Below are 26,096 nucleotides of genomic sequence, written 5' to 3'. Positions count from 1 at the left end.
AATCCTGCCACACACCATTTAACAATATAAACATTTATCAGTGTACATAGTTCTGAAATTTAGTTAAAAACCTGACCCCACCCTCTACATTTGTTCAATGCAGACAATTTAGTTTTGAACTTGATACTCTACCGGGTCTATCCCACACCTCTTGAAGCCTTTGCTGCAAGCAAGCATGAAACACAGGCCTTTGTTTTTTACCTCAAAGCTTTTACGTAAAGCATCCACGCCAAGGTAAAATAGCATCTGCCACGTCTGTTCCTCAGCCCGGAGCTTTTGCCAGATTCGATGCAGCCTTTCGTACAGATGGATACCCAAGCAAGTGAGAACCTCCTCTTGGGCTATATCTATTGTTTTTGCATGCCTCTCTCTTCGCCTAGGAGTATCAAAGTTATACAGAGTTGATGCAAGCCATTAAGGACAATACTAACATACTGTGTCAGAATGAACAGCTCTTCCGAAGCAGTTTCCCAAACAGGGAGAGGATATTACCAGCATGTAGTAACTGAATCACTGCTGTTATTGAGAAGTTGATCTCATTGTATTACCATCACCAAAAGTGAAAAACCTGGGGGGAGGGGAGGTGAAAAGAATCTCACCTTTAATACAGTTTAGAAAGTACAAAGCCTTTTCATTTTTAACCACTATGTTTTCAAACTTATGTCTGGGAGCATAAGTTAGTGTTGATCTAACCCTCTTCTTGCACAAGCATCAGAAGGAGTTGGAGTTCTTGGGATCATAACAGAGCCAGTGAGTTGAATGTAGCCCACTCCTGAGACAGAGGGGAAAGAGAGACAGAAGATGGAAGGAAAAAGCAGGTCCGAAGCTAGTGCTTGAAAATAGCGCTTACGTGACATGAATATTGTCCAATGAGTTTTACTTAGAGGCAATGGATCTCCATGGGCCTTATTTTGATACCCCAGTTAACACACTCAAGGACATACTTGCCGAGTAGTTTTAACTAGAGCCAAGACAAAACCTCGCAGTTGAGAACTTCTGGCTCAAAAGTGTGGGGAACCTATATGAACTGATGTTTTGCAAGATTGTAAGCTGCCTTGGTGTTCCCTTAAATGGTTTAGAATGATGGCGTATAACAATTTTAACAGATGGTTGCCAATTTTCATCCCTGGCATAGTATTGCTCTGATCTGGATGCTGGGGGGAATGGGATCCATCAGTTCCACAGCCAATTGAAAGAGCATCCGGTTGGCAACATGTTTCACGCCTCACAACCCCAGTTTGGTTCCTGCACCCCATAAAAGTGTCTCCTTTTATGCAAACAGGGCGATACATTCCATCGCCACGAGATTTACCAACAGTACAAGAATAAAAAACATGGTAACTGGTAAGAGAAAGACTCTTAGTTAGAATGAATTTTAGCCAAACATTAATAAATTGCTATTTAAAAAGTGAATTTGCCTCTCTCTTAAACCTTCCACACTTGGGAAAAAGAAAAAAAAACAGGATCCAAAGAAAGAAGCAACTAATTCTGACTGCCAGTAACCGGTTTAGGTTTATGTTTCTCAAACATGACAAACTGCTTTGGAAACAGTGAGTTTCTGAAAGCAGATTGCGAATTGAATGGCAGAATCTGCCATTCAAAAAATCTGCCATTAAAAAAAAATGACATCAAACATCCCACTGGGTACACTCAAGCCCCTTGATCATGCCTGAAAGAGCTCTGTGCATACAGGTGACAGGCTACAATCTTGCATTAGTTATGTATATGCGGAATTGCACTCAGGTAACTGTTCACAGGCCTGCAGCCACAGTCCAAGCCCATGCATTCTTTGTGGATGCAAGTCTTAAAAATTGAAGAGGCAGTTGGACATAAGCAATCCTATGCACATGCATAGGGTCAGTTTAAATTTTAAAAGGGTGCAATCCTAACTCACTTTCCAGCACCGACGTAAGGGTAATGCAGCTCCAAGGTAAGGAAACAAACATTCCCTTACTTTGGGGAGGCCTCTATGAGTGCCCCCCCCAACTGGAGGATGCAGCACATGTCCCATTGGCACAGCTATGCCAGTGCTAGAAAGTGGGTTAGGATTTGGGCCTAAGGCATGTTTCAGTATCCACACCAGAAGGCAGAATCTGGAAACGTGTCTGCAAAGCATTATCTGCAACAGCACCAAGCTTGTGCTGCAAGCAAATCGAGAGCAACCCCAACACCCGGCAACCCTAAAATGGCACATGCCACACCATCACTCTGTCATGAATGTGTACATGTTAGGCCTTGGTTAGCACGTGGAGCCTGAACCAAACTAAGTCAGTAACGGAGAAGTTGCTAGCAGTTCCTAGGTGCAAGAACGTGAGTAAACAAACACAAAGATTGTTGTCTCTCCTCTGCTGGCCAGAAAGGACAGACAACAAGAATTACAACCCATTGGAATGTGGCACCTTTGCAGACAGAAAGCTGATGAAATGCAGCTGTGGATCTCCAGTTGGGAGGGGTAAGAACTAGGACGACTAGCAACCAGGCCAACTTTAAGAAGGTTCTGTCCTCAAAAGTTTCTGATTGGACAGTCTAAATAAGTATGAAGTCACCTCAGTACTATTAGCATAGGTATAATAATGAGGCCCGAAGGGTGTGTCCAGCCCCTTCTTGGACAGAGGTTTTGGGTGCAACATCTTGCACGCTGTGAGCTCCATTGTCCACCATGGGCATCTGGCCTCACAGGCAGCCTGGAGCTAAAAAGATCTACAAAACAAGCTGACCCAGGTGAAAGATAGGGATTAGTAGAGATAGCCAGCTAGCTTTGTTATTTTATTGCTGATATTTCCTAGATGTTTATGCCTCTAGCATTTGCTGCCTTATGTAACTTACGTAACCTCATGTATTTAACAAACAAAAATCTCTTTTACTAAGTTGTTTCCTTGTCTGTGGGGGACAAAGGTTCAGAATCCTGCCTAGCCGTTCAGCAAGCTACCAAGTACTCATTGAGGTCTAGTAACATGAGGACTGAAGCTTTAATTGGAGAAAGCGCTCAGTGCCTGCAAGAGATAGAATTAAGCCTAGAGGGTCTCAGTGTCCCTGGACTGAGACACTGGCACGTACAGGGTGGTGGCAGTACTACTGATCAGGGGGCCTTGAGGGCTTTAGGGTTCGAGAGCCAAGAACTCTGAGCACCCCAACCCCCCTTAAGTATGTGACACACCCGAGAACAGATTTCCAAGCTACCAATTTGACTTCTTGCAGTTTCTGGCAAGTTGCAGAGCCCAAAATGAAAGAAAAAAAAAATCAAATCATGAATGCCACAGTACCCACAATTGTCTGATTAACACACCAAGGAACATAAGCCCTATTCATATTTTTAAAAGAATAATAAAAGATCTTTCTCCTGTTATTGTTTGTTTTGAATGCCAGGTAGCTTAGGTGGGGGGAGGGACATTTCTGTTCAGTCCCCACTACTCCCACCCACCAAATTCACAATATGCTAGAATAAGCTGCTCAAGCCACCTAGGTAGGCCAAAGGCACTAGTTTCCTTTAAAGGCAAGCAAGCTTGTTAAAGTGCAACAGAGCTGCCATTGAGAGAAGACACCTCTCTTCAAAACTCAATTCAAAATTTGATCCTTGCACTCCTACTCAGTTACAAACCACCATGAAGGAAACTGTGGAATGCACACACATAACTTAGTGGTAGAGCCAAATAAAACCATTCTCTCAGCAGCTTTCTAAAAGTGGAACAACAGAAAAACAGTGTGCTCTAATTCATTTATTTCTCATTCTTTGGAACCAGTGCGACTAACTGTATTTCAGCGAGTTGTTTGTGTAAAGACACTAAACACACAAAGCAAGGGGAGCGATTAAACATTTTGATTTACTGGGCACTTTTAAAAACCAAAACGGCTGTGTTAGTCACAGCAATTTCAGCAATGAATTGCCCAGATGTGTAAAATGGTTGGAATCTCTCATGTGGCAAAGCACCCACATGCACACATCTTACCATATCAGGGACACACCCCCAAGATGAAAGCAGTGACAGGAGCCAACAAGCAAGCAATAGCTGGTACATGGGTATATAGGGTAATGCGACCAATTTAACAATGTAGAAATCTGACCCAAGTCCTGTGGCCTTGGCAAACAAATGGATGAAAGGGAAGGAGCTACAGTGACTGAGCCATAAAATGAGCGCACATTTGGAAAAAAAGTCATTCAGGTTCAACAAACTGATTTGTTGGCACATGAGATGCGGTAAGAGATGCCAGCCTTTTCTTGCCTGCTTTTAAAGAGCTGACCAAGTGATCTTCCAACAGCTTTGTTTGCAAGCCAAAAAGCACTTCAGACCCAGATAGCATTGTGAACATGCATTAGTTAGAAATGGATTTGCAAGAAGAGCATGTGCACCCCTGCCAGGGTCTACAATGCAGCCGAGAGGTGAGCTAGGCAGGCATGTATATATCTTGCAGTTGAAATATACATTCAGTCATTAAATAAAAAATAAAAGCAAAGCGCTAGATAGCCCACTCTAGCAAATTACATACTCATACCCTCCTGCGAACTCGGGTTCAGCTCTGCCGAGAAGGTGGGCAATGAAGTCTGTCTCGCAGCACACGTGGATGTGGCGCTCATGAGGACAGCAGCGCAGCCCTTCATAAAGTGCGGCACAATAGCCTTTCTCCTTGCTGCAGTCCAGTTCGCCAATAAGGATGGTGTAAGCCCGTAGAACTTTATTCTTACAGTCAGTGCAAAACCTATTTAAAGGGTTCAGGGAGAAAGTGAGACAGCAACTCTTTCGACTTATTGTAATGTGTTCTCCCTCCCATCCACCCCCCATGCGCAGAGGGGATAGATGATATTCCCAGACAGGCTGCTCCTCCTGCTCACTCATTGGAGAGATCAGACTATGCACACTTTGTAGTACATAAACTCTGGGAGGATCTTCCCTCTACATCTTGGTTAAAATAGCTAGAAGACAAATTCTGCTCACAATGACTTATTAAGATGAATTTCAGGTATGACTGAGCTCAAAGAGGAGTCAGATCTGGGCCCCTCTTGTCTGTTGATAAACACTTTTGATGCCAGCTGTTCAGATGCCAATTTTTGAAGTATGAGTGAGACTCCAGGACCTTGAGGCCAATCACTTGAAACTGATGCTGTGGTTGCTTCCTGAGTAGTCTACTTGCCCTGTACTACTCTGGCCTCTAGGTGGTTCCCCAACACAGGAAGCCGGCACCCACTGTCATTTCTGTTCTTGGAATCCTCAAGTCTTGTTCCCTGGGGCCAGACAGGAACTGGAAAGGGCAGAAAAGTTCCTCCCAGGGTTTAAGGTGGGCAAAGTTTGCCTAGTCCTGTCTATCGCTGGCACCAGCAGGAGAAGCAACCACTCTTCCAATGTAAAATAAACACAATCGATCTGTACTGACTGCAGCACAAAATATTTCTATGCAGACATACCAAAGGGAAGCAAGAGAATGAAGACTTATATACTGCTTTTCATATCTTTGCTAAGTGGGCAAACAGGCTCCTTTTAAAGTGGTAGTTTTCTTGCATTTAGTAAGGGGAAGAGCAACCATCCCTATTTGTCACTGTTTCCAGTGTCTGTCTGCTAGCATTTCTTCTGCATAGTATAAGACTGTAAGCACTTTCGATATAGAAAAACCATTTGTTTAACTAGCTATGGAAACCACTCTGTGACTTTTGTTGAAAAGCAGTATGTACAATTTTAATACAGGAAGTTTAAAGCTGTTTGCATAGCAAAATATGAAATAAAGATAGTTCTCTGTCCCAAAGGAGTTCACAATCTTTAAAAAAAATAGATGATTAACAGCAGTAATGACCATTTGAATAGACAGGGAGTCAGGATGAATAAAGACAACTGTTCCTTCCTCCTACTAAATATAAATGAGCATGACACTTTTTAAAGGTGCCTCTTTGCCCATTTGGGAGGGCTCCAGAGATCCAGCCAGGTAAAGAAATCAATCATTTCTCAAATATGCTATTTTAAAACCACAGAGTAGTTATGAGCAAGTGTCAGGCTTTCTAGCCAGTCTTTTTTTTTTTTTTTTTTTTTAAACAACTCTGCCCCAGGTCTCTACATCAAGTTGACTGTCGGAACATCCCTAATTACAACACAAGAGAAATATGTTTTATATGAAAAGATGATGCTATCTTAAACCAGGCCAAATCACCAGTCCATCTAGCCCAGAACCATCTACTCCAACTGGTGGCAACTCTCAGGGGTTCTCAGGCAGAAAGCAGCTGCTCTCAACTCTGTTTTCCGAGAGCCTCTCTCTGAAGATTCCGGAGGCCAATGCTAGAGACTTCTGTACACAAAGCATGTGCTCAACCATTACGTTATGGTCCTTTCTCAATTGGTCCTTAAAAATATTCCCTGGTCGTGGGGGGAGGGGGAGCGTCAGACCATTGGGCAATCTAGCTCAGAACCATCTGTACAACTGGCTCCAGGATTTCAGATAGCTGTCTTTCCCAGCTCTACCTGGAAATGCTGCCAGGGCTTGAACCTGGGACCTTCCTTAGGCTCAGTAGGTGCTTCGCCACTAAGCTACAGCCCCACCCCCCAAAATAGGAAGAGTGGAAAAGCAGAATTCTAGAACTGCAATATGCCATGATCTAAAAGGGGCCCTGTAAGCTCCTTAGCTGTTGCTGCTGCTGACGCAAAGTACACAATGCAAACTCGACAGCTTCAGAAACTTGGCATATGTATTTTCACAGTCTCAGCAGAACACTTTTGAGTTACTCCAGATAAAACATACAGTGCTGAAAAAGAAGTTTGAACAGTAGTGCAAAGAGAGGGAGGGGCTTCTAAATTCCATTTACTCACCTGTGTTTCCGAAGATATGTTTCTAAGGTTTCTAAGAGACAACTAGAGTCAATTAAAACTACTTCATCCCGGCACTCCTGGGACATGAGCTCCCACACATCCATCCAGCAACCCCTGTAGAGAAAAGGAGGCAATGTAGATCAAAACAGGCAGAGTCAACACTGAGTGTATTTAAAAAGTTTGATACACGGTCATATTTCACCCAAAATTAGGGAGTTCCAGAAATGGGCAAACAAAATTATCAGGATACTCTGCAGTGCCCTCCTCACAAAGAAAGGCTACCACATTTGGGGTTTTTGTCAAATAGAAAAAGACGACCAAGCGGGGCATGACTGAGGCTTACAAAACAATGCATGGTTTGGAGAAAGTGAACAGAGATGTTTTTCTCTTGCATTAGAATCAGGGGGTCATTCAATGAAACTGGAGATTTTGGACAAACAAAGATCTTCTACACACTGCACATAACTAAGTGGCTGAATTTGCCATAAGATGTGGCAACAGCCCTTCGATTAGACAAATTCATGAATGGCAATAGGTCTATCAGTGGCTCTCAGGAGGCGAGGTCTGCCTTCATGCCCTGCTTGTGGGCTTCCCAGAGACATCTGGTTGGCTCCTCGAGAACACAGTGTGCTGAGCTAGATCAGCCATGCTGGATCAAAGGCCTTTCTGATGTTATTTACCTGGTGATTCCCTGGAAAGGTCCATAGTAGAAAGTGATTCTACACTTGCTCTCCTTCCTGTCGTCTTCACTACTTCTCTTATCTGCACCTAATTTCTCTGTACTCAGGGCGCTACCGTTCCCTTCACTGAAGCATAGTGTTAAAACAAGAATTTAACAGCTACATCAATGTGTGCATTGCTTTTCCTAAACTTTTCCCCAATATACCAAGTTTGACCTAGAGACGGCCAACAGCCATAATGGTAAAAGCAAGAATTCTTGTTGCTTGTACACAGAGCCACATGAATGGTGGGAGATTTTGCGTACATGAAGGGCACAACATGGCGGAGAACCATGGGCAGTATACAAGCCACAGAGAGGCAGCAGCCCCCCCCCCAGCTCTCCCACTTCACACACTTCCGTGCCCTTCTGCTTAGCGGGTACAAAACCTACAAGGCTGAATTGTAAACCTTCCTTCAAATCCCAGATTTCTTCAAGAAGGAGACGTGGTGCCAGAGACCCACCATTTGCAAGGCCAGACCCATTTATATTTCCATAACTTTGCCCTCCAATATTGACAGTCAGGACACAGACACAAAATGCTTAAGGTGTCAAAAGTGTAACAGAAAGATACTTGCCCTATAAACATGAGATGTATGCTGACAAGTTATGGTTTTACCCAACCAGAGAGAACAGAAACTGGCAAAAACACCACCACATTCACATGAGAGACTATGCTCCAATACTTTGCTTTCTGCCTCCCAAACTTGTATGGTTTGAATACCTGATGTGCAATTTTTTTTTTAAATGAGAAAATCTACACATTACCACCCAATGAAGAACAAACAGCACTCATCTTCCCAGATACCACATTGTCAAGGCCAGAACTAATCCACTGGGTAAACATGGGAAGGGCATACGCAGAGATGCTAAATGGCCTCCTCCCCTCACCCAATCAAGGTACCAGTCAAGGACAGGCATGCTTAACTTCAGACATGGCTCTGATCAGTTCCATCAGACAAGCCAAGTCCAGGCTTCATGTGGGCCTGGATTTAAAGCACAGGAAGCAGGTCTTGGTAGAAATTCCTCTGAAACTAACATGTTTGCGCACAAAGGCTAAAGACAGTAGCCTTACTGAAATAAATGGGACTACACAGTTAATACAAAATTATCTAGTTTACAGATTGACTTAACTGCACTGCACACAAAAGCAACTCCTGAAAAAAAAAAGGCAGAGAAAGCAAAATGTCATGGCGGTCTCAGTTTCCACAGGATTGAGAAACCCATCAACAACCCTGGTACCGTCCGTTTAAAAAAACGCAGTCACAAATAAAAAGATGCAAGTCAGGTGGAAGTAGATAAGCAACAGAAGGTGCCCCAGATGGCCCCACTCCCAGAAATGGGGCCTCCAGCCCTGCTGTTATTAACAGCCAGGTTGGACTAAAGACCCCAGAGCAATCTAAATGTATTATGGAAGCAGAAAAAAGGAACAGGGAGCAGAAAAAATGGAGCAGGGAAGCAGGCACTCAAGGAAAGTGAGACCAAGAGGTTAAAAGTTTACATGCAGCCTGCAGGCATACCTCACCAGCAGAGCAAGTTGAACAAAAGAATCTTACAGGTCCTCTTGGCCTTGTTAGCTCCACCTGTTCTTTAACCAAAACGTCTACCACTAGCCCATTCCACCTCTGGCTATGTACCTTCTTTAAGGAAAAAATGTCACTGAGATACAGTCACCTGTCATAGATCTATCGGTACATGAAGGCTCTCCTTGGAAGCTCTGCTTCATATTTCCCCCTACCACCCATAATACACTTGGGAGTTATTCAGAATAAGGCCTCTTCGGCTGCAGCACCAGAACTGTGGAATCTCTTCCTTCCTGCCTTTGCTTGCTTCTTCTCCACTGTCTTTTGGACATCAAGTCAAAACTGTGTACTGCAAGGGCTTCTGTGGCAAATGGACAAAGATATCCCAAGCTGCTTTATATTGATTGCGCTAGCCAACAGTCAGTTGCTGTGGAATTATACTCTGGTTTTAAGCTATTGTAAGCTATCTTGGGGACATGTTGTGCTGAAGACACCAGGTATAAAATTGCTTAAATGAAATGTTCCCAAAGAGAAAAAATGATGCCACGCCTTGACCAAACCAGTTTTGGGAGTCTATGGTATTTCCATGGCACCACTAAATCAGTACTCCCTACCTACTCACTTTCACTACTAATTCTTGTCCTCTCCCTCACCCCATGAAACTAGGCTCTCAGAGCTGCTCTTTGATTCAACAATAAGCAGCAGGGTCACATCAAGCAACTTGAATTGCCAATCTCTCATTTGTCTTTTGGGACTCATGAAGGCTAGATAGGACCACCAAGGGATGATGCTTGCTGGATCCAATGCTTTGTTTCCCACGCCCACGCTTGTTCAAGACCCCACTTGAAAGAGTTTGAAGGAGTTCACTTACAGGCCTGCTTTTGAAGTTGTATTTTTACACTAAGGGGAACCAAGAAAAACCTGTAACCTTTCGCTTGGGACCTGCCCAAATTTGACCCTCTCAGTCCCACTTCTAACAGCCAACAATTTGTCACCTACTAGAAAGAACCCCACCCCCAACATAGGGCTGAGGAAACACCTGACAGCCTTCAATGATCATGCATGTTTGTGTTTTGTTTTTTTTAAAGTCAAAGAACGCCCAACAATCAAACTTACCCCAAGGGTTTTGGTTTGTGAGTGTCCAAGGAGTGCAACTGGCATCTCTTGTTCTTCTTACTTTTTGGAATTGCATCTATCATTTCATTTAATTTGGACCTAAAAGATAGATAGGAGGACGTTGTAGAAACCAGTTGGGCAGTTCGTTGTATAAACTTGAAAAATGTTATACTGAGCAGCAGAGTGTGACAGCAAGCAGGTTTTTATAAATACTGATGGTTTCAGAAAGCTTTTTCTTCCTTCTTCCATTTCTTTAGCCAATTAATCTTTACTTCCAGTGGGAGATGTCACAGAAACAACAACTGCAGATCTCTTTCATCACCAGTACCAACCCAAAGGACTGAGTTTTAAAAGCACGTTATCGCAAGCAAGTTTCTCTCAGGAAGAGATTAAAACTGCTTGAGCCGCTGAAATACAGGTGGTGCCTTTGTATCCCCAGGGAATCTGTTCCCGGTCTCCCCCACCCCCAGACACTGAAAATCAAGGATAATTAAATCCCTGGTTTTCAGCACACCTGGGCTCCGAACACGACTGGAGCCTTGCTCCGGCTGCATCCGGAACCCTTCCGAGAGGCCTTGCGCGAATCTGAGAGCTTTCTGAGCCCTCCGAGAGGAACAGAGAAACACTGGACTAGATAGAAGCCTTAACTGCTTTAATTGCTGTATCTCATTCCTTATAATCTTTTTCTATGCATGAGGGCTTTGCTCTCCTTTTGTTTATCTTGTTCTAAAGTTTTGTTTACATACCTGATGTGTATTTCCTGACTAACTGAAAAGAGTCAAGATAACTCTAAGTGCCTCAAGACAAACTGGCCAGTTTTGCAAAACAAAGGAGGAACAGATTAGGAACTCAGCTCTATCTTAGCTGAGCCTTTACAGTGGGAATTCAAGGGACTGGTGGTAGTAACTACTGTTTGCATAAGAAAGCCAGGGTAGGCCAGAGATTGAAAGTGGAGCTGAAAGTTAAGAGTTTGGCTGTGGAAGCCACAAGTACAGGAAAAGTTGGTTTTTACAGGCTGTTTTGCCAATACGCTCCTAAATGCACCTTAATAAAAATTAATGCTCCTGATCCATAAATGGCAGACCACCACACTGACACTATAAAATGCGTGCACTTTCTTGAGATTCCCTGTATTTCCTTGGTCTAATTCCAAGAGACAGGAAGTGGCACAAATTTACTTCTACTCCACAAGAAAAGGTGGTACACACCAAAGCATGGGTCACCCAGGCTTTTCCATGGCATCACTTGGTGACAAGTGAATGCCATGGAATGGCATGAATGTAAATACACAAAATATGAGCCTCTGGGACTTCAAATTACTCAACCACTGAGGCTGCAACTTGAGGGTAAAACTAGGGGAAAAATAGGGGGAATGAAGCTTCCTAACAGCTTCTCCTTGCAAGATAAAAACAAATGTCCCCTTATCCCATTTTCAGTTAACTGGTTGGGTTAAGCAAAATCTCTATATGTGGGCCAGTTTCTCCCTCTTGTAGCCACATTGTAGCGAAAGAAAAGAATCACAGTAGTGCCATACTCCTAACATACAAGGTTGCCTTATACCAAGTCATACCTGCGATCCATCATCCTGCTGGGTATCAACTACCCTGACTGGCAGCCATGTGTCCTACCTGGAGATGCTACCCAGGGATTGAATCTGGGGCCTTCTGTCGGCAAGGCAGATGCTCTACCACTGAGCTATAACAAAAAAAAGTGGGCAAGAGCAGCTCCCATTCACCAAGCTGAAGACAGCTTGCCAGCTACTCACAGTACTCCACCAAGGAAGGCTTTGATAAGCCACCCATCTTGGGTGCTTGCCTGGGATTGAAAATCCAAAAGGGTTGTCACCACAAGCATCTCACACTACAGACGGGACACAAATAGAAAAGGACTAACTATGAGACCTTAAGGATACTCACAATCCTCAGCAGAGTAAAATGCTATTGATCCCCCCACACACACTTTTTCAGGTGCCCATGCATTCCGACTACCATTTCTCCCTAACTTACCCATGCACATAAAAGAGCGTATAAAGCTTCCTTGCATCCATCATACAGCTCCGGGTTACAGAAAGGACTCCCTTCGCCCCAACCGTGAGGGGCTCAAGAGCTGGATTTCCTGACTCAACAAGCTGAGAGAAGAGGCGTTCCACGCTACGGCGACAGCCAACACATGGGACAAGCTGAGAAAGTGCACTCAAGACTTCACGCGATGTCACCATCATGGCAATGTTCAAATCCTGCTGCTTGAGCATGCTGTGCCGCTGAAGAGCAAGGGAAGAGGAAAAGGGGACATTTTATTTGTTTATTATAAAAAGTGCCCCATGCCTTCTATCCCCGGAGGCACCACAGGGGTAGCCAATAACATATTAAATATAATCCACCAATCAAGACAAACATCTAAACATGAGAAGGCAACAAACAAGTATCAAACAACCCAAAGGGGCAAGAATGAACATCAAACAGCCACAAAAAAAAAGGTATCAGTGGAACAGCAATTGAAATAAGTTTTAATTGCCCACACGAACATAGGAAGTGACCAGGCCAGCTGGGGAGGTACCTTCACAATCTCAGTGTCACCTGCAAAAAGATCCTATCACCACCTACCATGGGACATGAAGCAGAGTCTCTGATGATGAATACAGTGAATAGGCATTAGTATGGGGGAGGGGAGGTAAAAAGGGTGGTTCTTCAAATATCCAAGCCATCGTAGGGCCTTAAAAAGATCAAAATCAATCGCTTTAATTGGGCCCCAGAAACATACTGGATGTATGTACAAAGTTACTGGCATGATAAAATCAGACTACAGTAGTTTTAAGGGCTTGCCAAACACAGATCATTTAATGCAGAACTCTTAGATGCTAAAAGTTGCATTGCCATCTTCAAAACAATTAATTTGGCTCAACAGCTCACAACACAGAAGGTGAAGACTGCTTAGTAAGCATCTGGGTCAGGGGTTCTGAAGTTTCACCTTAATGCCTGGGGAAAATAAAACCAATTATTTTTGAGAAGAAAAACTGCAAGTATTCAATCATCCCAGCTGATCCGGATCAGGACCATAGCAGGGAATCCACAGGGCAGGCTGATACCGCTGTTTGCTAATGAAAACGGAAGCAAGGCCGGCAACACATTTTAACATAATGTGCAGCTTAGAGCAATGGATAGGATAATTTCAAAAATGCAGATCTACTTTGTGGGATGATGCTGGGTTTTTGTTTTCCAAAATCCTGAAGGTTCACCAACCAGAACCAAGTGCAAAATGGTGGTGAGGAGGGGGCTAACATACTGAGAATTAAGGAACAGCACGCTTCCAAACACGGTCCAGGAATGCATTTTTCAGTACCAAAACTGAGCTCATAGTCCTCTCCACACACACACACACACACACACACACACACACACAATCACCTCTTGGCTCTCTTGCTCTCTGCCCTGCCTAAAAAAAATCCTTCATTTCAGCAGGTAACTTAGGAAAAAAGGGGGGGGGGCTTTCCGTTGCTGCTACTATTGAACTGAGAGTTTAAAACTCTTGCTGATCTGCAAATCACCCAGAGATCTAGCTGCGGCTTCCAACTTTTCTTCTGACTGTTGAATTCAAGAGCAATGACTTCAATTTTTACTTAAGATGAACTCTCCATCTCATTGGCCAGAACCAACCGCCATATGGGTCCCCCCTCTGAGAACTGTGCAGCAGAGTCAGAGAACAGAACTCCAGACCCCCTCTGCTCATCTGGGGGAGATGCTCATTTTGCCCTGGGATTTGATTTTCCATTATTTTTCTAAGCCAAGGGTTTCTTAAGGCAAAACATAGGGTAAAAGTAACTTAAAGTTCCACATTTCTGTCTCACATACAAAAACTTCATGACAATCACTAAGAACTTTAAAGCCACCACATCACACACACACACACAGAACAGCAGATGACTGAGAAGAGACATTTAGCCAAGGGATAATCAACAGCCTGCTGTTGAACATGACAACTGCGTACCTGAATGAACTGCTTTAATTGTACTCCATTATTGTGATGTCCATCAAGATTTAGCACATTATCAGGAAACTCCATCACCATCTGTATGAAAATAAACACACGATTGAAGTGACACACAGCTGAAAGTGTAAACTGACTCCACTGGCAAACCTCAATGCTCAAGGAAACTAGACATCCTCCTGGGACGTGCCATGACACTTTCTGTCAATTCGTATTGTATGTATCAGACAGCTAATTTAATACCACCTACATACTAGTAAGCACTCTGCAGTTAAGAGCAATGGTCAAGGCTAGCATCTCATTTTTTTCTTTAAACCAGTATAGTCACCACAAGGCAAATCCATTCGTTCTGTTTGGGTAGTGAATTGGTGTCTTCAGGGCTTCCTCAGTTAACAAAAATCAATATCCATCACATCAAGGAAAATGAACACAAACTAGATTTGGTCTTTAGGCAATTAAAGAAACATCTCAGGTGAGCAAAATTAACTATCCAATGCAGGTGTGGTAAGAGTCACTTTGTTGTGGCTACATTATCTACAAAAGGACTGGAATTGGGCCTCGGCCTATGTTTTATATCTAAAAAACTGCGAAGATAAAGTTGTCTGATACTGATGATTCATCTAGACCAGGGGTGCCCAAACCCCGGCCCGGGGGCCACTTGCGGCCCTCGGGGCTCCCAATCAGGCCCTTGGGGAGCTCCCAGTATCCAATGAACCTCTGGCCCTCCAGAGACTTGCTGGAGCCCATGCTGGCCCAATTCAACCGCTCTCAGCATGAGGACGACTGTTTGACCTCTCACCTGAGTTATGGGTTAAGGGCTTCCTCCACTACTTGCTGTTTCACGTCTGTGATGCAGCAGTGGCAGTGAAGAAAAGGCTGGTCTTGCTTTGTGCAAGGCCTTTTATAGGCCTTGAGCTAATGCAAGACCTTAATGCATTCATATAAGTTCCATCTCTAATAAATTCATTTATGTAAATTTATTCAAATTTTAAATGTAAATTAATTCTTCTTTTTTCCGGCCCCTGACACAGTGTCAGAGAGATGATGTGGCCCTCCTGCCAAAATGTTTGGACACCCCTGATCTAGACCAGCAGTCTTCAACTGGAGACCACTGTGTTCCAGAAAAGACTTCCCCAATGCAAATGGAACGCTCTTTTCCACCAGGGAGCCTCCTTACCATGCCACTGATCTCCCCCAAACTGTATGTGGGCAAGCCATGTCGGCCTGGAAATCCGGGTGAAAAGCCTGCTGGGATGATGACTGACCCCCCTGAAGTGGCTGGCTGGCACACAGCTTTGGGAAGACTGGCAGCATCATAAGGAGGCCTCCCAGCAGAACAGAGCAAACCCAGGGGACGGATTTGGCTGTGTACCTGATCCAGTCCATGGAACATAGTATGAAGAGCCCTGATCCAGACCACTTTTGTCTTCACCGATGTGCAACAGCTCTCCAGGATTTCAAGGAGATCCCATCACTTGCTAACTGAACCTTAGAGAACTCGATGTGCCAGGACTGAACGCAAGACCTTCAGTATGCAAATCACGCACTATACCAGTATTCTTCAACCTTGGGGTTGTGACACCCAGTCGGGTTGCAAAGCAACCTGTGGGGTCTCAGCAACTTATAAGAATGAAAAAGGTTGGGACAAGAGCACAATCTCCAGGTACCTGAAGGGGTATACCAGATGCCTCCAGGGTAAAGGGGGATGCATCTGGTTTACCCCTTCAGGTACCAGGAGACTGTATCCCAGTCCTGCTCTAGTTCTTAGCAATTGTGCTAGATAGCTCTCACTAGTGCCAGGCTTCATGGTAACTTTTTCTGCTCTCTCTAATAAGAATATTTGATTACAGTGAACAGTGCTGGGAGGATGTCGAAGGGGTGGGGAGTGGGTGGTTAGGGTCCCAGGTGGGGGAGGAACTAACAGTAGGACCCCAGTTTCATGATTTATTTATGGGGTTGTGGTTTGAAAAAGGTTGAAAATCACTGCACTTTACTACTGAGCTATTATCCTTACAAAAACTGTTTGAGTGCTAAATAATTTGCACTGGGGTGCTCATTTACAAGGGGTCTGACCTATTTAAGAGACCCAAAAGCTAGGCCAATAAATGTATTCACCACATACTGTGTGTCCTGACTTCCAATTTCTAGAGATCCTTTTAATGCATTCTCCCCCACCAACAGCTCTTTGTGAAGTGCGAACAGCTGTTAGATCAAACCGTCTTTATACTACCAATGCCTATAATACTCAATGCACGAGTGCAATTTTCTAGCAGTCCACAGCATCCCAACACCGCACAAGAGTAAGTGATCCAACGGCTTAATTACAGCAACAAAATTACAGAGCAGCAGTCACACACGTGTGACAGCTTAATGACTTGGGGAAAAAAGTCGATTCTCTCAAACTGCCAATTTAAGAGCACATTAATTAAAACAAGTGACTCCAAGGTATAATGTTTTCTCTTCCTTCAATTGCAGTCTATAAGCAGTTCACAGCTAGGCCAACCCCACAGAACTACACTAATTGGTACAATGCTTCATGACAATTCGTATTCAGTGCCTACTCTGTGTGCAACATGAGCCAATAAACCTGGGTATGTAGCAGAAAGATGGGCACCAAGAGTCTTGATCAAGGGTGTGAAGAAAACACACACACACAGGGAGATTGTTCTGACTTTTCAAGCTATGTGGTGGAGGTAGGATTCCAGAAATCAAGGCTGAAACATACAGTTTCCCCACCTCACACACAATGGTAAGCAAATCACAATTCAAGCTCCCATCTCAAAGCACCTTCTATACCCTTCTGCAAAAAGTCTTCTGTGTCTAGAATTTATTCCGAATCCTACAAGTCATTTGACAGAGAATTCATTGCAACGTACAGCCTCATCCATAGCACTGAAAGTCCATTGGGCAAGCCAGACAGAGCACAACACTCTGGTACTATCTGATCTGCAAAGGTTAGCCAACTGTGCCCAGGCTCAACACAGGGTGGCAGCTCTGTGTTGAGCCTGGGCACAGTCCGAAATGGATAGGGCACTGGAAACCTTAAGGACCACCTTCACCCATTTGAGACTTCCCATAGACTCTGTTCAATATCCAAATTCCTGCTGCCCCTGCCACCAACTGAAGTTCAGTAGACAGGAATAAGAAATGAGGCTTTTCTGGCTGTGGCACCAGTACTCTGGAGTACCTTCCCCAGAGAGGTGTATAGGACACCATCACTATATGCCTTCTGGTACCCAATGAAGATCTGGCTCTTTAAAGATGCCTTTGGGAGAAGCTAAATTGATCATATATTCTGACTGCCTATTCAACTACCATAAATATTTTGTCATGTTGTTTTAATACTGACTATTTCTCCCTCTATGCTATGTGCCACTTGAGTTCCCTAGTGGCCGATAACCAGCGCAGATAATTTTAAAATTATATAAAATTAAGTACAAACTTGACAATGTGCTAAAACCTTTCAAAAAGGCGCTATTCTGGTTGCCCCTTATCCTCATAAGAGAGGTGAGTGGCTCTCTTTTCTGAGGACTTCTCTATAGTGGCATCTGGATTAAAATACCCATAAGCACAACCAAAAATATTTTCTGAAAGTTGATTGTTTAATTCATGACTTAACACAATGAAATAGCATCCAAAATACCTGATGTGGTGGTAGGTTTTTTTGCAATTGAAAGTTTTATTAATCAGGTGTTTGCTGCTTTGGAGGCCCCAATATTGACAAAGAGGCAGGGCAGAAATGTTTTAAATAAAGATTTGCACACACGTAATCAAATTATTCCCAAATAGTAAGTGTTCAGTCTGTGTGATTTATACAGACACCTCTGGAACACCAATGAGCCAATCGCATATTTCAAAAGGGAGATGGTATATTTGCCTCAAGTTAATGTTCTAATGTCCCTTTTGAAATATGCGATTGGCTCATTGGTGTTCCAGAGGTGTTTATAATGTTCACAGTCTATGAAACACAGTCTATGTGTTTCAGATTGGTGAACACAGAGAGGTGTCTATGAAACAGTCTATGAAAGGGTGTTCATGCACCCTCCCTTACGTGAAAGCTGTGCTTCCATTTCTCCCTTACCTTTCAACAGAAGCCTCTCAGCCTCTGATAACTGGGGCCATTAAATGGCACAAACAAGCACAACCCCAGTGCCAATTTTGCACTGATAGATATCAATAACTACACAGCCCCACATTTTGAAGGAAAGAACAGGGAGGCAGAGTGGTTCTCACAAATTTGTTCTGATTTTGTACCAATAATTGAACACTTTACTGAAATATTTTTATAGCAAATTAACAGCTGAATATCTAACCATGAAAAATAAGGGATTTGCTTTTGTTTTCTTCATCCACTTCTGTTTTTGAGAATAATTTAACATGCTCAAAGTTAATTCAGATGGACACAGTGCTGTATGTGTAAGTGTAGAAAATTATTATGGGCAACATAGGCTAACGCTCACTAAAAAATATTTGCTGCCCATGCAGTCTCCTGCCATACATTCACAGCACTCCCCAAGAGCAAAATTAGTCCTGCCCCACTTATGGGTAAACAAGAACACCCTCCGCACTAGTGCCCACTAGTTTGGCAGCCACCACCATCTCTTGCTGAAGGTCATTTGTTATTGAAAGAGGTGCAAAGATTCCATTCTCCACATCAACCCCACCTTGCCAGCCTTTAAGACCACATCTTCCTCTGGAAGAAAACAGTTTTGCTCCTGCAGAAGGTCAGGGGTTAGTGGTAGACAGGGAATGACTCACCTTACCAGAAAGCAAATTAGCGAACTTTGGTCTGATCAAACAGGAACACAGCCTCCTTCTCCTTGCCACAGTCTTCCTAGCCTTTTTAACCCCTCTCATCTTACACACAAATAATTGGAGGTAGGAAAGAAGGAGACCTTCACAGTCAAGCCAGCAGCAGGACTGAAGGGTAGTAGCCTGAGACTGTATTTAATCACCACCATGGCACATAACTAAAAGAGAAGTTAAGCCTCTTGACGTACCCTGACAAAGACAGTGTCAGGGCCATGCAAGTCAAACACAAGCGCGTCAAGTGACACAGCATACTTACGACTTTTCACACTTCTCATACCTCCAAATTCATTTTATTACAGGGGGTCCCCTTTATAAGTCAGGCTTAGGGACTGGAAAGTTTAAAATTCTAAAGAGGAATTTTGCTCCATAAGTAGTAATGTAAATAAGAGTTAACGGAAACTGTACATACACATAAGAACATAAGAACAGCCCCACTGGATCAGGCCATAGGCCCATCTAGTCCAGCTTCCTGTATCTCACAGCGGCCCACCAAATGCCCCAGGGAGCACACCAGATAACAAGAGACCTCATCCTGGTGCCCTCCCCTACATCTGGCATTCTGACATAACCCATTCCTATAATCAGGAGGTTGCGCATACACATCATGGCTTGTACCCCATAATGGATTTTTCCTCCAGAAACTCGTCCAATCCCCTTTTAAAGGCGTCTAGGCTAGACGCCAGCACCACATCCTGTGGCAAGGAGTTCCACAGACCGACCACGCGCTGAGTAAAGAAATATTTTCTTTTGTCTGTCCTAACCCGCCCAACACTCAATTTTAGTGGATGTCCCCTGGTTCTGGTATTATGTGAGAGTGTAAAGAGCATCTCCCTATCCACTCTGTCCATCCCCTGCATAATTTTGTATGTCTCAATCATGTCCCCCCTCAAGCGTCTCTTTTCTAGGCCGAAGAGGCCCAAACGCCGTAGCCTTTCCTCATAAGGAAGGTGCCCCAGCCCCATAATCATCTTAGTCGCTCTCTTTTGCACCTTTTCCATTTCCACTATGTCTTTTTTGAGATGCGGCGACCAGAACTGGACACAATACTCCAGGTGTGGCCTTACCATCGATTTGTACAACGGCATTATAATACTAACCGTTTTGTTCTCAATACCCTTCCTAATGATCCCAAGCATAGAATTGGCCTTCTTCACTGCCACCGCACATTGGGTCGACACTTTCATCGACCTGTCCACCACCACCCCAAGATCTCTCTCCTGATCTGTCACAGACAGCTCAGAACCCATCAGCCTATATCTAAAGTTTTGATTTTTTGCCCCAATGTGCATGACTTGACACTTACTGACATTGAAGCGCATCTGCCATTTTGCTGCCCATTCTGCCAGTCTGGAGAGATCCTTCTGGAGCTCCTCACAATCACTTCTGGTCTTTACCACTCGGAAAAGTTTGGTGTCGTCTGCAAACTTAGCCACTTCACTGCTCAACCCTGTCTCCAGGTCATTTATGAAGAGGTTGAAAAGCACCGGTCCCAGGACAGATCCTTGGGGCACACCGCTTTTCACCTCTCTCCATTGTGAAAATTGCCCATTGACACCCACTCTCTGCTTCCTGGCCTCCAACCAGTTCTCAATCCACGAGAGGACCTGTCCTCTAATTCCCTGACTGTGGAGTTTTTTCAGTAGCCTTTGGTGAGGGACCGTGTCAAACGCCTTCTGAAAGTCCAGATATATAATGTCCACGGGTTCTCCCGCATCCACATGCCTGTTGACCTTTTCAAAGAATTCTATAAGGTTCGTGAGGCAAGACTTACCCTTACAGAAGCCATGCTGACTCTCCCTCAGCAAGGCCTGTTCGTCTATGTGTTTTGAGATCCTATCTTTGATGAGGCATTCCACCATCTTACCCGGTATAGATGTTAGGCTGACCGGCCTATAGTTTCCCGGGTCCCCCCTCTTTCCCTTTTTAAAAATAGGCGTGACATTTGCTATCGTCCAATCTTCTGGCACCATGGCTGTTTTGAGGGACAAGTTGCATACCTTAGTCAAGAGATCTGCAACTTCATTCTTCAATTCCTTAATAACCCTTGGGTGTATGCCATCAGGGCCCGGTGACTTATTGATCTTTAATTTATCAATGAGGTCTGAAACATCTTCTCTTTTAACCTCTATCTGACTTAACTCCTCGGTTAGGAGGGGCCGTTCGGGCAGCGGTATCTGCCCGAGGTCTTCTGTCGTGAAGACAGAAGACCTCCTGTACCCTTCTGTGGAGCTGGGGGGGGGGGAACTACCTCCCATAAGAAACAACAGAATAAGGTAGGGATAGGGACTGTAGAGAGTGTCATGCAATCCTGAACGTATATATATCACTAAACCACCTGCAGGGGCAGCCCATCTAAAAGCAAGTTGAGAACTTCATGTCAGTTCAAGAATGACGAGAGGCAGCGAGTTGACAAGGAGTACCCCACACCCACCTGCCACCTCCATGGAGTCCAGACCAGCTCCATCCTCAAACACTGTAGCATGAGACAGGAAAGCAGGAAGGTCTTGCCACTGTCCCTCAGCTTCCACTTCCACCATTGCTGCCGCCGCCACCTCCTAGTCCTAGGGAATGCTGGAAGCCTGCCCAAGGCCATTAGGGGAAGAAGCAGAGGCACTGAACACAGAAAGGTAAATGGGTGCTTTACCTCTCACTTGGCATAATGAGCCATTGGCACTACCACTTCCTCCAATGGCCACAAAAGGAATACTGGGAGCCCACCATTCCTTCCACTGATCATTCAAGGAGGCAGCAGCACTGGATGCCAAAAAGGAGGATAGGGAGAGTTTCTCTCTCTCTCCCTTTGGCATCCAGAGCTACCACCATGTCTTCCTCTAATAGCCAGCAGGGAGAATGATGGAAGCCCAGCATCCTCTTCATAGTAATTACAGGAAGAAGCGGCACTGGAGGCTGAGGAAGACAGGTTCACTCTCCAACCCCTGGCTGCTTCATTTACCTTTCTTCCTCAGCATCCAGCACAGCCAATACTTCCTCTAAAAGTTGTAGAGGGAATGCCGGGCTCCCAGCACTCACTTTACCAGTTATTGGAGACAGCAGTGGCAGCACTGAAACCAAGCCCTCCCCACCCTCCTCTTGGCATTCAGCACCACCACCACTGCCTCCTCTCAGTGTCCAGCATTGCTATCACAATGCCACCACCATTAATGATTGGTAAAAGGAATGCTGCAAGCCCAGTCCAGCATTCCCTCTGTGACCATCAAAGAAAGTGGCACTGGTGGAAACACCCGATAAGCCCTCCCTGTTTTTCCTCTGCAGCTATTACAGAAGTGGCGGTGGCAACGGCACAGGATATAGAGGGCCTGAGGTAAATATGGTGGACAGTGGTCACTCTTCCCGTTAATGACACCACCACTACCAAAACTGACAATAATGTAACAAACAATTATGCACCTTTTTAGAGCCTAGAGGGTGTGAGGAGGAGAAAGAAGCGCATGCAGGACCAGGAAAAGCAAAATCTAAGTATCAGAGATGTCCCTTTAAGAGCTCAAAGGAGAAAAAAGATGACCAGGTAGGAGTAGAGCAGTAAAGGACTTAAGTGCAGGAAATTTTTCTGTCTTCCAAAAGTTGAGGACTTAAATGCAGGGAGTTTATAAACCCCCCTCCTCCCATTGTCAAGAGTATTGCTAGGGATTGGGGGCATATAGTTTGCCCCATACGGATTCTGACAAAAGGGAGTCTTGACTAGGCAATCTACAGTTCTTTATGCACCGCTTCCTCTATCATTCTGAAGTGCTCCTGGATGTACTAACCAGAAGCGCACAGAGGGAAACAAGTTTGAGACCAGACATCAGCTTACTCACACTGACACTTTCATCAATGGAGAACTGGACATAATGACCTACCTTTTAAGGTTTGGCAACCCCAACTAGGTTGCAATAGGAGCCTGCTCAGGCTTTAAAAATCTGCCATAGAGGCTCTGCTCTCTGGTTTGCCACTGACAGAAATTTGCTCAATAGAGGCTGTGTCTTTTCAGTGATGGCACCGTACTTATGGAATCCCCTCCCAAGGAAGATCTCTTTTTGTACCAGAAGTCTTTTTCTTATGCATACTGCATGATTTTATTGCTGCTTTTCTTGTATGTTGCAATTTTTATGCATCTTGTTAACTTTTGTAAGTTGTTCTGTTGTTTCTACTAGAAGTGGGATTATGAACACTTGACACAAACCAGCTATAAATACACAGCTCGGACTTACTGTGTATTTCTCAACTCAAGTAGTAACTCAAGGAGATGCAACAACAGGCTCTCCTACTACTAACAGGGACAGGATATTGCCTGGCTTGCCGTGCTGTCTGTTCCCTCTCACCTTTCCATAGTGTGTTAAAATTAGGTTCCTAAACAGACGCTCACCTAATGTAAATAAGCAGAGCCTCCAAGCTGCCAAGTAGTGAAGTGCTTATACTGGAAGATGCAGGGGGGGGGGGAGTATTTTTGCCTTTTATATTGTCGATGTGCCATAAATGACTAATACAGGTATGTACAGACAAGTGGCTAGTAAAAACATCTGTGGTATAATAATTGTTGTAGACTTGCAAAGCTTTTCTTGAAAGCAACTTGGTTCAAGTTCAGACAATTTCTAGGAGGAAGCTCCAGCAAGCAGAAGGAACATGCATGGTCATCTCTTCGAACAGCAGCAAAAGAGGAGAAAGAGGACAGCACCTCTGTGAGCTTCCATGCAAGACCTCAGCAATGTGTGAAGCAGCCAGTTTGTTAAAAACAGAGCTTTTTAAAAGTGGATTCATATTATCAAATCTACAGTGAGAGTCACTTGCCTTTCTGCAACTGTTTTCCATCCAACATGATCCAAAATCTATTAGGATGCAATACACAGAAAGCTTTTCACTCACTACTTCTCAGAGAAAGATCAGGGAGGCAATTTAGCAGGGCTAAAGCAAAACCTCAAGCAAGACAAGTTGCACTTTACTACAAAAACCTAATAAACATCATCAAGGTTAAGTACTAGAACTAGAATGAACAGATACAAAGGGGGACAGTGAGCCTATACCTTTAATCACTGTGTAAAAGAGAGAATTTTGGCAGGGGCCTTGTTGAGGTGCAAAATTCCCTCTTCTACACAATGATTCAAGGTATAAGCATTCTGCCTTCCTTTGTACCTAGTATCCCTAACTATGAAGAGCCTCTACATTCAACAGTTGCAAATACTAAACAGACTGCAGGAAACCTGCTGTTCTACCCTGCACCTTTAAGAAGCAACAGAATTCAAAACCCCCAAAACAGGGCCTCTTGGAGCACTTTAAAGACACAAAAAGTTACAGCAAAAATAAATTGGTTAGCCTTTAATATTCAACAGGTAAAAAGGAATAGTGCTAAGACCCCCTGCTGTTTTTACTGCAATAGACTAAAACAATTATGGTACCCCTCTGGAAGTTGGTAGTACCCCAAACTATGTTTATTACACTAATTACAAATCACTTACTAACCCAAGTCACAGTGGTGGTTAATCAGATTCCATTAACTGAGAAATAATATCTAAACATGCAGCATGCCAGGCAGCTCTTTATGGTACCTGAAGGCACCCTGAATGCAGGGTACAAAGATGTACAGACATTGGGCAAAGCCTGAAAGAATACTGGCACCCTGCAAGCTGGGATATAAGACAAGATGGTAAAAAAGGAAAGCCCCTTATCCAGCAACTCTGTGGTGAATGTGGAATCCCCAAGAGTAATGGGAGGACTCAGCCTTCTTAGAGTTCCCCATGTCAGCCCAACCACTAGGCGCCAGTTCTCTAAGCACTTCTTCCATCAGCCTGACCTAATGGTCTCGCTTCCAAGCTAGGAAAAAAAAATCAAAGAAACAAAATAGGGGTCCTCCATGGGGTTCAATACTACAGTGGGGGAAGAGAAAAACTGTAACTTGCAGATTTGTGTTTAATTCTGGTTGTCCTAACTTCAGAAAGGGGGAGCTAGAATTTGTGATCAAAGCACAATAAAGATTTTTTCTGGGGCATCATGTTAAAGTTTGAAAAATCAGAGCAAAACACAATTCTGCAAAGAAAAGAGCTTCAGATTTTCCCTACCAGGGTTTACGGCTCTTCCACACACCTCTTGCCCAAGCAGTACTGAAGCACACATTAAAAGGTAAACCAGACACCTGAAGCACTACGCAAACAGAGCAACATTCAATATGCATTTTGCCAGATTACAACAGAAACACCTGCAAAATTCTCTTATGTGCAAGAGAGCTTGACAGCACATAACTACACCATGTATTTTAAGCAGCAGAGGCATAGCAAAGGATGCCTGAAAGTTCATGAACCGATTTGGGACAAAGATAGCCGACAGCCAAGGGCACTAATTGGTCACCCAACCAGAAATCTTTGTCTCACATGCTCGGGCAAACCACAAAAAAATGCCTCTTGCTGGTTACAGACTTGCAGGTTCCAAAATGGCTACGACTACCCTTCTGATGAGGCCTTCTGTTTCGTGTGTGCATGTGTGTCAGAGATTCGGTTAAGGAAAAAGCACGTTACATGCATTTAATGCAAAGTGCTTACCAAAGTCACCAATTTTTGCACTGGGAGAACTCCAACGTGGGGCCCAGGCCTTTTCAGAAAATGAGGGCGGCGGTTGGGGTGGGGGGGAAGACTCGCTAGGAATTGCAACACACCGTCTCAGTATGTTGCAACCGGCTCAACATGTCAGGCGCAAAGTTGAACTTGCAAAGCAGCCACTCACCGTGAGAGTGTCATCTATGTAAAGGGGAATCTGCCGCCTCTCAAAGGGAAATTCCTCGTCTCCGTCTCTGCAAACTGCCACCAGCCGCGCCATCTCTGCTGCTCTTGCTTCTTCCTCCCAGCTTTCAGCCTGAAAACAGCCAAACCCCAGGCAAGTAAATACGAGCTTCGGTTGCTGCAACACACATTCACTAGAAGAGCAAAGATGGCTGTATGACAGCACTGACTGATTCGACACACGGCGCAAGTTGACCAATCTGATCCACTGACTGGGAATGCCTGCTGATGTCCCCACAACACGCAGGGAGAGGGGAGGGGCAGAAGAGGATTTCTGAGTTCATTATAAAGCCTGTATTACTATTCCCATTATTAAAGCTTGAGAACTCTCAAATTATGGAACTGGAAACGTCGTCTAATTTTCCATTTTTCTTTTATTTTATGTTCTGTT

The 26,096-nt window shown here is 44.2% G+C and overlaps 1 protein-coding gene across 3 annotated transcripts in view; it reads right to left on the bottom strand.

Annotated features, from left to right (window-relative positions):
• Nucleotides 1-26,096, bottom strand: part of GGNBP2 (gametogenetin binding protein 2) — a 42,689-nt gene that overhangs the window by 12,620 nt on the left and 3,973 nt on the right. The window contains exons 1-8 of one of the 3 annotated variants that reach the window (XM_066635313.1): nt 25,650-25,727; nt 23,727-23,764; nt 14,127-14,207; nt 12,149-12,402; nt 10,143-10,241; nt 6,786-6,899; nt 4,486-4,695; nt 202-376 (exon numbers count right to left, since the gene is read on the bottom strand). In XM_066635313.1, coding sequence (XP_066491410.1) covers nt 202-376; nt 4,486-4,695; nt 6,786-6,899; nt 10,143-10,241; nt 12,149-12,402; nt 14,127-14,207; nt 23,727-23,747 — 954 coding nt within the window. In that variant the 5' untranslated portion in view covers nt 23,748-23,764; nt 25,650-25,727. Of the gene's footprint in view, nt 1-201; nt 377-4,485; nt 4,696-6,785; nt 6,900-10,142; nt 10,242-12,148; nt 12,403-14,126; nt 14,208-23,726; nt 23,765-25,649; nt 25,779-26,096 lie in introns of those variants that run through there. The other 2 variants (XM_066635311.1, XM_066635312.1) reach the window with 2 other exon arrangements.

Source organism: Tiliqua scincoides, chromosome 8 (genome assembly GCF_035046505.1).
Source record: "Tiliqua scincoides isolate rTilSci1 chromosome 8, rTilSci1.hap2, whole genome shotgun sequence".
Classification (NCBI taxonomy): Eukaryota; Metazoa; Chordata; class Lepidosauria; order Squamata; family Scincidae; genus Tiliqua; species Tiliqua scincoides.
This window is presented reverse-complemented; position numbering and strand designations above follow the sequence as displayed.